Source organism: Ruditapes philippinarum, unplaced genomic scaffold (assembly GCF_026571515.1).
Source record: "Ruditapes philippinarum isolate M1 unplaced genomic scaffold, ASM2657151v2 ctg740_1_1_1_1, whole genome shotgun sequence".
NCBI classification, from domain to species: domain Eukaryota; kingdom Metazoa; phylum Mollusca; class Bivalvia; order Venerida; family Veneridae; genus Ruditapes; species Ruditapes philippinarum.
In genome coordinates, this window is record NW_026859466.1 from 121,903 (window position 1) to 134,714 (window position 12,812).

The 12,812-nt window shown below is 31.3% G+C and overlaps 1 protein-coding gene across 7 annotated transcripts in view; it reads right to left on the reverse strand.

Annotated features, from left to right (window-relative positions):
- LOC132756610 (eyes absent homolog 1-like) overlaps positions 1-12,812 on the reverse strand; it is a 78,925-nt gene that overhangs the window by 40,945 nt on the left and 25,168 nt on the right. For 6 of the 7 annotated variants that reach the window (XM_060747734.1, XM_060747731.1, XM_060747732.1 and 3 more), the window contains 3 exons: positions 8,333-8,422; positions 3,887-3,988; positions 1,103-1,166 (listed from right to left, as the gene is read on the reverse strand). In XM_060747734.1, coding sequence (XP_060603717.1) covers positions 1,103-1,166; positions 3,887-3,988; positions 8,333-8,360 — 194 coding nt within the window. In that variant the 5' untranslated portion in view covers positions 8,361-8,422. The remainder of the gene's footprint in view (positions 1-1,102; positions 1,167-3,886; positions 3,989-8,332; positions 8,423-12,812) is intronic. The other variant, XM_060747729.1, reaches the window with a different exon arrangement.

Genomic DNA, 12,812 nt, shown 5'->3' on the forward strand with positions numbered 1-12,812 from the left:
CTGGTAAATCAATTTTACTTAATAACGATATATTCTTGTTTGTTAATTGATAAATCATACCATTCTGAGAAAAGCATTAAAACGTTTTCACTTGCTTTTGCCTTGCCTAATTCAGCACAAGAGGCAATTTCTGCTACAATACACTATATGGCAATACAAATCAGTAGATATATTTTACAAGTTTAATCAGCTGAAAATGTTAGTGCATCCCTGAGACAGTGATTCTATAAAGTTTGAATTGTATTTTTTTCTTATATACAATCATGTATATTACAAAATTTTGTCTTTTGAAATAATTTAGAATTGAGATGAAAGCATTTTTTAATCTGTATTTTTTTCCGTGACAAACTTTTAGCCCCTTGAGACAATTCTATCATAAACCAGTTTAGAACCGAAATTTGAAATTTATCACGAATGACAAAAATTAGCAGGATTTTAAACCAATTGGGTGATATGTGTAAATTGTCAGTATCAGATTTTCTTCAATTCCTAGAATATTAAATTGGCCGGTGACTTCCACAGATTTCAAAATAATTAAAGGAAGCATGCATATCTAAGGTCTTAATAGTGATATAACGGGTAGTCGGGAATTTCTATCAAACCATATTCTTCAAATTTAAAGGAACTCCACTGTGGAACAAAAAGCGTAAAAACATAAAATTTGAATTTCTTACATAGATCAACACGGGGACTTAAAATAGAAAGGTATGCAAAAGATGATTAAGAAATATACTAAGAATAATTTGAAATCATATATTTGTCCCATCTTGGCAAAAAAACCTAAGTGGAGTCCCTTTAAAGCAAAAATTAAAATGTTTATAAACTGTGTAAAATAATCAATAACATTTTTATATCTTATTGTCTGGAATTAATATACATTTCATCCACTTGTTTTATGTAACAGACTAAAATAAAATACATGCAGTAACTTTATTTCTAAAATCACGATAACGTAATTTCCTTTGTTATTTATCATATCAACTTATGAAGCTTATTAAAGCAAAACATGTTTTTAGTTAAACCATGTTGATTTGTGACCTTTTTATAAAAATTTTAAGATGGCATTTTTTTTTTGGTGAACAAAATGTTTTATAATACTCACCTATTTAAAAAATTTGCAATGAAGTTTGGATTATGAAGATCAGCTAATGTCTTGTTAGGGTCACCTGAAACATAAGCAACAAGAAATATGAATGTAATTAATATTATTATATGAAAACTATATAATTTTTAAAATATACAAAAAAGCTATGTCTGCGCAACTGTGCAGACTATAATATCAGATCATAATAAAGCAGCATATCTTAATAAATTTCCATATTGAACCCTGTAAATTAATATTGGACCATTCCTAATTCAAAACTGGGCAAGTCCATTATTAAGATTCAGATAGGTACAGGTGCATACTAACTTTTCTGCGCCGCAATAGCAAAAAGCACCCCCCCTCTTTTCAAAGCCTCTTCTCTATAACAATCAAATATTATTTGAATATAAAATGAGAAAAATGAAAAAAAAAATGTAACCTTGACAACAAATATTAATTTTATATTAAAAGACAATGTTATAATTATGCTACTAATATCTCTCTTTTTTCTTCTATTGATAGAAATACAGGACAATATAGTAACAATGCTTTAAACGAGTAAAGCAGACGCAAATTATAAATTATTTATACTCCTGTCCATCATAAAATTACGAGTCGATAATGTATGTTCTTTATAGCCATTTATGCATTAAAACGTTATCATATTGGTGAAATAAAGTTTGTCATTGACTCTAACACAAAAGTAATCGTTACACTTTGTATTATGTAACAGTTGTTTTAATCGGCATAATAAGTGAACAAAGGCGAGCGTAAAATGATATGTACAGATACCATGCTTTTTTTACTTTTCGTGCTAAATTTTACAAATGTAACGATTGTATTTCTAGTGAACAAGTGTTACATTTAAGGAAATCAAACAAATAAAAGTAAACTTATACGGCCCATGTAATGTATACTTCCCAAATATTTGTAGACTGATACCCAAACAAGCTTATTGATACCCCGGATGAAAGTTTGCAAAAAACAAGCTTCTGTGTAACAATGACTTGCACCGTCATGATGAGAAGACAAAAAAAAACTAAACGAGAGGGGAAAAAACACCATGATTAAATTTTTTTTGTATTTCATTTATTTTTCTCCTCTACTTAAACATATTTGTGGAATAAAAACCACATTCAATTTTTCCCCGTTTTCACTCAAGCCAACAGTAAAACTTAAGTCATTGAATCGAAAAACCTTACCTCAAATATTTAGGTCCATATAATAATGTTGGACTATCTTGTTGAATTAAATGAATAACTTTATGAAGATATCAAAACTTCTTTGTTTCAACTATTTTAATTCAAACCTTTTGATGAAAAAAAAAACAACAACATATAATAATGGTGAGAATTAGATGTAAAACTTCTGTATTGTAATTAGTCAGTCAGGCCCTGATCAGAAATTTACGAAAATCAATAATGTCTTTTACACTTAATAATGAAGAATAGGGAAACTCTTTGAAGACACAGGTGTAAAATGACACTCTTAATGACACTATGGAGGGAAGTTTAGTTTCTTGCCAGCCATTTTCTCCCTATTATTTTCTAGCAAAGTGCCCCTATTTGTAGTGATTTTTCTCTAGTCTTCATCATGACATGCAGTTAATTAGTAGTTATGTTGTTTTTTTTCGTCATGTGCCTTGAATTCTAATAACCATGCATAGCCAAAAAAAAATATATTAATGAAAAAATGAAAAAAAAAATAAAAAATTTCAAACTACAAAATGAAATTGACAGCTTAAACAAGAAAGTAAAACACTTTCAAACAGTTCTCCATAGATCATGGGTATACAGTACCAGTTAGTGTCTATCCATTCACATGCAATTTTAGTCATCAAAAATAAAAACAAATAAAGTCTTTTAGGTTTTAAAATATGATGTCTTCAAGATTACTGAAACAAACAACTTCTTTTAATAGAGATATTGACCAAAGGAACAACTTTTTCAACAAACCCATTGAAGCAGAGGCTTTATCTGAACAAAACCAGAAACCAGTCCATGATACCATTTTTTTTTTTATCCAAATCTTATATAGTAAAATAGTTTACACAACATAAAGGCTTCTTTTTAAGTTGTAATGAAGCTACATGAAAAACAATTCAAAAGATCCTTTTAACCTTATTTAATAAATCATTCTTATCCAGTCTATAGAATTTAGCCCACACATAGACTTCTGTAAACCAGACTCTAATTAGAACATGCTGTGAGTCACACTCAGATTATTGTTGATTAGTCTGTAGAAAAGACCAAATTTACAAATTTTTGTTCCAACATCTACAGAACTGAACTCATGCACTGACTCATTCAATCATCTATATCAGAGACTTTAGTTCCTCATCAAGAGAATTGAACTAATTCATACACATTTTTCAACCAGTCCAAAGAAATCAACTCACAAATTTGTGTTAACCAGTCTCACAAATTTGGTTAGAAATCAACTCACAAATTTGTGTTAACCAGTCTCACAAATTTGTGTTAACCAGTCTATTAAAATAAACTCACAAATTGTGTTAACCAGTCCATAGAAATCAAAATCAACTCACAAATTTGTGTTTACCAGTCTTACAAATTTTTGTTAACCATTCTATTATGAGTACCCACAGTCTTATTCTGTACTCCACAAAAAACTTTAAGACTATAATGACAATGTCATGCGGTTAACTTCGAACATAAATTTAACAAAACGCCACACCATGCTGACCTTTGTTTAGTGAAATATATCATGCAAAAATAAAATCGGCATTTCTAAAACACTGGGTTTTTTTTAAACCAAACTTTCAACATGCTTTCTGCAATTTACCTCTGCCAGTGAACCAGTCAATGGGAATCGTTATAACCTCTCCTGGTGAGAGAGGGGACCCAGTCATAGAAGTGTCACCGAGACTAGGTTTTATAGTTATTACTGAAATAAATAACATCTTAACTGTAACGATCATAATTTAAATATGTATTAAACAACTGAATTGGCTAAATTTTATGTCCAGTTAACAGAGTATCATAATTAAAAGTATCACCAAAGATATTTTTATCTTTTATTTTCATATATATAAACAACAGTATTTCCTATTTATAGTTTTGAGGAAGTGGCTAATTCATTTTTTTTTTATTGAAAGATATTTATAGGGAGTTGAGATTTTAATTAACAACTTGTCAAACTCTGCTAGAAATTCTATGAAATTGTTGTATTTGTTGAGACGTGTTGGCTACACGATGGCTACACGGTGGGTTAAAGTGTGAGAACCAACATAATACACAAATAGCTCAGTCGCAATAGAGAACAGATAAGTGTCGCCCAAACAGTTTTTCACAATTCCATTTTTGCCCTTTTTCTCTTCTGGAGAGCCTCTTCAGCGTGGGTGACTCAATTGTGTTTCATACAATGAAGAGTAGTCAGACTAAATAAACCTCCAAATGAAGAATTCGCCATTCATTGGGCACTTGTTGGAACATGAAAGAACTCCAATGCAAAGGAGCGATAGGAGGTTAGTTTCTCGTGAAGAGGCGGTACACGCCTTGTTATTGTGCACAGAGATATTGATAGGGATCTTTATGTCGTTCAAGATACAAATATTGTCACAAAAGGTTAAAAAGCTGCCTCACAAACCATTCTATAGACTATGTAGAAAATGAAGAATGTCTCCACTTTAGTATCAAAATAAACTTTAATAAAAGCCGAATTACGCGTCTATCATTCCTTATACGATATAAACGTAAATACTTTATTCAATCAAGAAAATTGCATAACCTTTGTACGAAATGATAATCTGAAAATCAATCTTTATAATAAAAAAAAAATCCTGTTATAATTTATGGATGGGATTCTCTGTCTTTCAACTTTTCAATCAAAATTAATTAACATGTTATTATACGAATTTCAATACAGATTATGACAAATGCGTTCCTTCTTAAGATTTGATTTTCCTCAAAGATAAAATCAGAGAGAGATAATTTTGAAAAATGGTTGAAAGAAACGTTGTTCAAAGTTTCGGCACGATGTATTAGCTCCCTGCCTCGACTTTAATGAAATCTGTCGAAGGGATAATACGTAAAGTCATCATAGAGTAACAGAAAATATAAATCATTTTTTTCTTGCGTGGAAATTCAAAAAACAAAGTGATAATAATTGGTGGATAAAATATAGCAGTGTCTGTACATTACAACTTGAAAAAACAACGATGATTTATTTCCTAATATATCATTATTTACAAAAAAATAATTTATAAAACTTGTATCATTATAATTTTGACAGGTAATGAGTAAAAGAAAATAAGCTTTTATAAATCATTAAATTAACATCATAAGCTGTTTTCATACAACTTTTTCAAATAGTTATAATTATTCATATATCTTATTCTAAATGCTAATAAGATTTTTTTTTTTGAAAGCTCAACTTCAAAAAGAAAACAGCAAATGAGGTTGTGCGACACTAAATGAAAAAATAAATTATTTTGTCTAAAATGATGGCAGTCATATACAGTGTTTTTCCATTGACAAGGAAACAAACAAATAAAAAAAATTGCAAAAATTTTAATCAAACTTAGCATTTATTTCAATTCTTTAATCTACATTATCTGTCAAACTATGTAAAAGTCCTGAACAGCTTGAGTGTCCTTGAAAAACAAATGTAATATGATCATTTTTTTAACTTAAATTTACACAATTGAAAACAAGAAGGCAAAATCCTGAGTCTGAATCTTGAATACCTTTTTTGATAATTAAAAAAAAAAGAAGAAAATAACGCAAAAGCTATTTGAGCACAGGTGGGTAAAGAATTATAAAACACTGATTAAGACTTCATATTTGAAGAGTATTCAAGGGGCAGCGAAAATGCCATCAAGAGATGCTGGCATGAAAATAGGGTGGGGAGATAAAATTGTTTTGTTTCAGACTGGAAGATAAGCCGTTATGATAAAGCTCATTTCTATGATAATGATTGATAAATTTCCAAGATCTTAGAGGCTAATTTGTCTCAAACAGCTCTGGTCATGCCGAGAAACATTATTTACAAGGCTTGTTGCCCTATCTTCATTTAATTCCTATCATCAATAAAGTAAATTTGTTTTCTACACCTTAAAGATTAGCTTCTGTGAAACAGATTTCTTAGATTTTTCAATATCTAGGAAAACATAAAAGAGAAGATGATGATTGATATTTGAAATACTTTTTTCAAATACGCTTCACAAAAAATAGGCTTATTTAGCATTATCATAAAAAAATACATTTGATATTCTAGGGGGCGGGGAGGGGGACCTTAAATTGATCTGGAATAAGTGGATTTGTTAAGCAAGAGGGGTCAAATGACGCTTTTCTTCTTCACCTTCATGAATTTTAACTACCATATGTTTATTAAACAATGTCTTATTATGTCAATGTTTTCTTTGTAATCAAATTCTATTCATATACAAGAAACATTTTTTGTACAGGTATGCATATCTAAAAAAACTAAAATCAAACCAATGCAATTTTTCTATTTGATACTGTAACAGAAGTTTTCTTTTTAACTCCCAATACATCATAACTTCCGAAAACTCAACTGCGGGCCTCAGTTTCATCGTCATCAAAAACCCGCAATTTGTTGTTCATTATACACTACACGGACGTGAACGGAACTTCACTGCTGGGGAGCTCTATGCTTAAACAAACGTGTTAAATCTTAATCCTTATGACCATTCAAAATGTAGCGCATAAAATAGACTTAAAATAACGCCCCATTAATTCTGTGAGAATTTTGAAATTAACTTCGCATAAAATTCAGACATTAAACCGTCAGGGTCGAACGATAATGTTTTGATAAAATTTAACAGCAGAAATAACAATGGGTTTTCCTGACCATAAAATTTTCATTTTATTCTATCATACATTTTTGAAAAGTTTGACTAATAAAGTCAAAAATATTCTAAACAACCCCATATAAGAATGTGAATTAACTTGTTATAATAGTTAAAGCGTGGCCTACATTATTTATTTAGATTTTAACACCCGTCTCCTGAAACGTATTGAGGGAAAAGCCATGAACGGGGAGAATTTATGTCACAAAATTATTAACTGCATGTAAAATACTTTCTATAACCCGACTTCAAATATCCGTCCAAGTTATAAAGAAAAGGTTTCTAAATTTTTCAACGCAAAGATTATATTTGTATTTAATATTTCATTTTTATTTTGTGCATTATGATCATGTGCAGCCATACAATTATATGACATATTAGATCAATATTTTTGTGAAATATGTTTTTGTTTTTTTTTGTATCCTACGAGAACTTGTTAAACCATTAGAACAATAAAAAAATAAATTAAATTCAAACAAGGTAAGTCAGTTCTGTTGTTTTCCGGTAATTTACAGATCTACCAATATTAGAACTATAAGATATTGCAGTATCTGGAATTGTTCCGAGATTTGTTTATTTTCCTTTGTAATAAAACCTATTTTCATCTGCTATAAAAAATGGAATATAGAGGAATATAGTATTTAATTCCCATTTACTGGATCCGTTGAGTATCAACAGCGGGGAAAATGACACATTCTAGATAAACGTACATTTTTTGTTCTTTTTCCTCAATAGTTCTTGTGATGTTTTATGGGCGAACCGGCTAAGTACCATCTGGTTAGAAAGATTACGATGGTCGTAAAATGGTGATAATGAAACTACGCACACAACTTTAGACTGATGAGTCCAACGTTTTTATTTTGTCTAAGGACATTAGTAACTGCACTGTGTTTACGATTTAATAGAAAGTCAATGTTCGGTGATCAAATCAAGTATTGGGCGATCTGATGAGGAAATTACTATTTTACTACGAGCTGCCAACGTCATCTGCCAACTTTCAACGTAAAGTCTTAAAGTTTAGGGTCAACCTGCCTCGCTCTTTCCACAATACTCAAGACATAAAATTCTCCTCTAATCAAGTCACTCTAATCTGATTTTACTGCATTTTAAACACTCTGTTTTACGACTCACAAGCTAGGCGTGATTTTTTTCAAAATTTTGGTATGCAGTGAAAAATTACAGCAAGTATACCATGTGATTCGTGGCATGGAGAGGCGCATTGGTCATTCCTGTATCAGCTTTGAAAGCTGGAATTTCCCCATATGACCATTTTAACGTTTGTGCTCTGCCTACCAAATTTTAAAAGACGTATCACATATGCTTCACACAGTTAAGAACGTTTGCAATATTCAATATTTATCTATATTTCACCATCATAGTATAATTATGAGACTTGAGACAAGAAAAGTTGAACTAACCTGTAAGTGGGCCAGCAACTCCTGACATTACCCACGGCTCACCGGCCTGGAGGACGGAATCCCCTGTAGTGACCAGGGACGGTATATCACCTGAAATCCACAAAATATAAACGTTTAATAAAATATCCAATACCGGTCAGTAAACTTTTTTAGAATATACCAAAACAGACCTTATATACATTGTATATTTAAAAAAAACTTGAGAGTCCTTATAACACCCTCATTAATTGATTGATTCTATCTAGGATGCGTTACATTTTATCACATCGCTATGTTTTTTGCAATTTTAGCTATTAATCACTATCAATGAATTTCGGTACATTACATACTCATTAGTTTATCATGTTCGCAAGATGCTAATTTCTTCAGAAAAAGTTTCAATAAGACGAGCATGCGGGGAATATGTGAGACTATCATATCATGCTATCACTTTGATGTACAGTAAGATATACCCGTACAAGCACTTTGTATCATAATGCAATATTAAAAACCAGATTTCGCTTCTTCATCACAAAGTTTTCTTGCAACCTAATTACATAAATTCGTCGAGACTCCGATTTAACAACAAAACACTAGAATCACTCCGTTCTCGGTCATATGAGCCGCGTCATGACAAAACCAACGTAATGCGTTTGCGACCATCATGGATCTAGACCAGCCTGCGCATCCGTGCAGTCTGATCAGGATCCATGCTGTTCGCTTACAAACCCTATTATAAGTAAAGAAACTGATAGCGAACAGAATGGATCCTGATCAGACTGTGCGGGATGCACATGCAGGTCTGGATCCATGCTGGTCGCAAACCCACTATGTTGGTTTTGTCGTGACGCGGCTCAATTATTATTCTTGTTTTCATTTCATGGTAAACCAAAAGTCTCTTTAATACAGATTTTATGGCCGCAGATAACAATGACAGCCACAGAATATGTATTTAGATTATGAATAAGGTATAGGTCGTTTTTTGCCCGTTTTATATCAGCATTAAGTCATGTTTTATATGATAGCATCTTCATTAATATTCAAATCTTCCTGACATTTATTTATTACTAATAAACTCTGCAATAAAATAAAGGCAAAGAACTTGTTTCTAAAGACAAACTTAAAATTTTTGCTGCATCATTTTCACTAAAGACATTATACTGACTTATATGATATCAAAATCGCATTATGATATATTGTGTCTTTGCTTATATGCTTGAAAAAACCAACTTGTATGGGTTATAATAGGATTTCATTATCTCACAACTGAATAAATAATTTTTATCTAGTGAACTTTCCAACAACTAAACTAACACTTATTATTTTACGCATGATACTGAATATTTAATCTCTATAAAAATCACTGTGACCTCCTGTATGAAACAACAGTGAAAAAAAAACGTGTACTTTTGAAGTTGCATAACACATCCATGTGTAATTGGGCAAGGAATAACTGATTGAAGGGTCGTACAGGGTCGGTAACCATTTTTCAAATGCCATGGTTCACTGTGTGAGATTGATCATTGCACTAGATGGCGTTCCTGTTATAAAGCTAGGGCAGCGATGAACAATCAAACCGCGGACAGCATTCACCAATTATACTGTCATCCTTTTTATTATTTCCCTCAATGAAAGATTGGTTGAAATGTCCAAAAATAAGAGTCCCGAATTCCCATGTCTCGAAAAATATGATGGATGCTCGCTAATTCTGTAAGGAGGCGGAGTTTAGGCGTCATTAATTCATTAAATATTTTAATAGCTTCAGGAGTACACTTTTTAATTCTATGAAAAGACATTGAAAATTCACTGATCGGAAATCTTGATAAAAAGGACACATTTATCGCAAGATCTTCAAAATAGAGTTAATAATGCTACGGATAATTATCATGTGTATTTTTTTCAATTTTTTTTAGGGCGACTTTAAAGAATTCTGTGTGAAAAATGGGTTTCCTTTTGAGACAGGGAAAAAATTTACAAGATAATACAATTTACTATTTTAAACAACAGCAATTGTAAAATAACAAATCCCTATCCTTCAATCAGAGAGATTATCTCGTATTTTCATCGTGGAGAAGAAATTTTTTTGTTACATTTTCCAGTATTTAATGTTTGATTTGTATCTAAATAGGGTTAAAGAATAAAAGACACAAAGTTTAACAATGGAGTTCATCTGTTTCTACTTGTTAACACTACTATATATAAGGTTATAAAAATACTATCAGTTTTAAAATGAAAGGTGCTGTACTAAGGCACATGTAATTGGCCGTGAATTTCTGCAAAAAGGTGGGAGGATCCTTGAAGCTTAGAAGACAAGTAAGAAATCATACTAACCCTAACTGCACCAAATACCTTAAATAGACATGTCCGTTTTTTCGATCATCATTTTCAGGGAAAATGTCAAAATAAGTACATAAAATTATGTGTTGTCTGATCTTGGAATCTAAGGCTGGTTGCATGTGTATGGCAAGGTGAGGTTAAATAAATTTCATTTCCAAGAAAGACAGGTTACCCTGTACTAAAACTGGGTAATTTGAGAGACTGTATATTTTAGAGTTTCATGATGTCAAAACTGGGTTCCCCATCCCCCCTCAAATTCTCTATAGGTTTATCAAATAAGCCCTTACACCACTCTACTGTACATGGTCCTACTTTGAAATTTGAATGTCCTTAAATGCTAAAATCAAACGACCAACAATATAAAATCTGGTGATACTGATCAATAGCTGGTTATCATATATAGGTAAGGTTAGTAAGGGTTATATATTAGATTCCGTAACACAATTTGAACACAATTTTAAAGATATGGGGTTTTTTTTACGCCAACACAAGTTTGATTTCTCCATTGATTATACAATTGACTGTTAATTACAATGTTAAACATAGAATATTAATGATTTACAGATTAAATCGCCAGTTAGTTGTTAATTTAAGATCTTATTGATTTGCATGTAATGTTTCCATCTAGCATATACCAGATGCTGTAAGGACATTCTTGGTACAAAATCATTAGGTGTTATTACCTAGAATTTAACATTTCTTGAAGAACATTTGATGTAATATACTGTACAGTGACAGAAAAATTAACATTTACACTGATATGACTTTATCATTACCCCTGCGACCAGTGCGGATCAAAATCTGCTACAATGTCTGTGCAGTCTGATCATGGTCTGCATTGTTCGCTAAATTCAGTCATTATGTATTTTGAAAAAATTCACAAAAATGATGAATGGTCAAGTAGGAATGTCTATTTTGGTCAAGTCGAAATGTCTATTGAAGATATTTATTGTGGTAAAGATTTGTAATTGTCCATTAAAATCAAGCTAACATTACAGTGTCTGGTGAGATATTTACTCTTAGCTAACCATTTTCTTTTCGTAATGAACTAAGTTTTGTCCTTCTTTGAAATTTGGACCTTCTGTTTAGGGTGTCAAAATTGAGCCATATTTGGTCATACTGCAAAGGACGCATAAAGGATGTGAAGGTTAGCCTTAGCATAAGCCTGCACTTACGAAAGGCCTCTTGTGTTCAAAGTCTACCCCCCCCCCCCCCCACACACACACACCAGTACTTTTATAAAGACATAGAGTACATCCTCATTAATCATTCTGAGTGTTAATGTAAATTTTCTGGTAAAAAACTGCGTATAATAAACAGTAGTTTATAGATTAAATACTTCCTTACTAGCGTAAGAGTGCATAATTTCTTACATCTCATATAATATTTCGAAATATATTAATTTTGATTATGAACAAAGCATGTCATTTAAATGTCAAAACTCCTTCCGTATTAAAAAATGATTAAATAATTTATTAGTGTTTATATATTGTACTTCTACTTCTTCTACTTTTAATATTTATTATGATAATTCCAAATTTAAGCCAATTATACTAACTTAACCCGTAACCTGCCGGAACCAGAAGTCAAATTAGCCATGGCCGCCAGTATGTATAGAACCAGGCTAGCTTGTATGTCTGTGCAGTCGGACCAGGCTTTACTCTGTATACTGTTTTTAGCGCATTATTTTTATTATGACAGTGAAATCCCTTAAACTTAGAATGGACTGGTTTAAATTCAAAGCAGGGCAAATCCATTACACAAATTCAGGAGATTAAGGGTTATTACAGGACAGATGAAGAACAAATGTCTGTCATCTGAGTTTTATTAAAATGCCTGAGTTTTAATATAACATAATTATTTCCCATCTAATCAAGGTGACAGTACACTAAATTATACACCAAAAATTAATTGTACCTGTCAAATGACTAAATGTATGAATATCTTATTCTTGAATTATTATTCCAATAGATAAAACCACTTTCTATTGCTTTCAAAGAGACATGCCACATTTAAATACTATATCAAAAGGAAATTTCTCCTTTGAACAATTTCTAAGAGGTAATCTAAGCATCGTTGAAAAATCGAAAAATGTTTTATACGAACATCTCTTTGCCTCAAGCTTATTTTATCTATTTAAGAGAATTGTAAAACAAGATTTGAA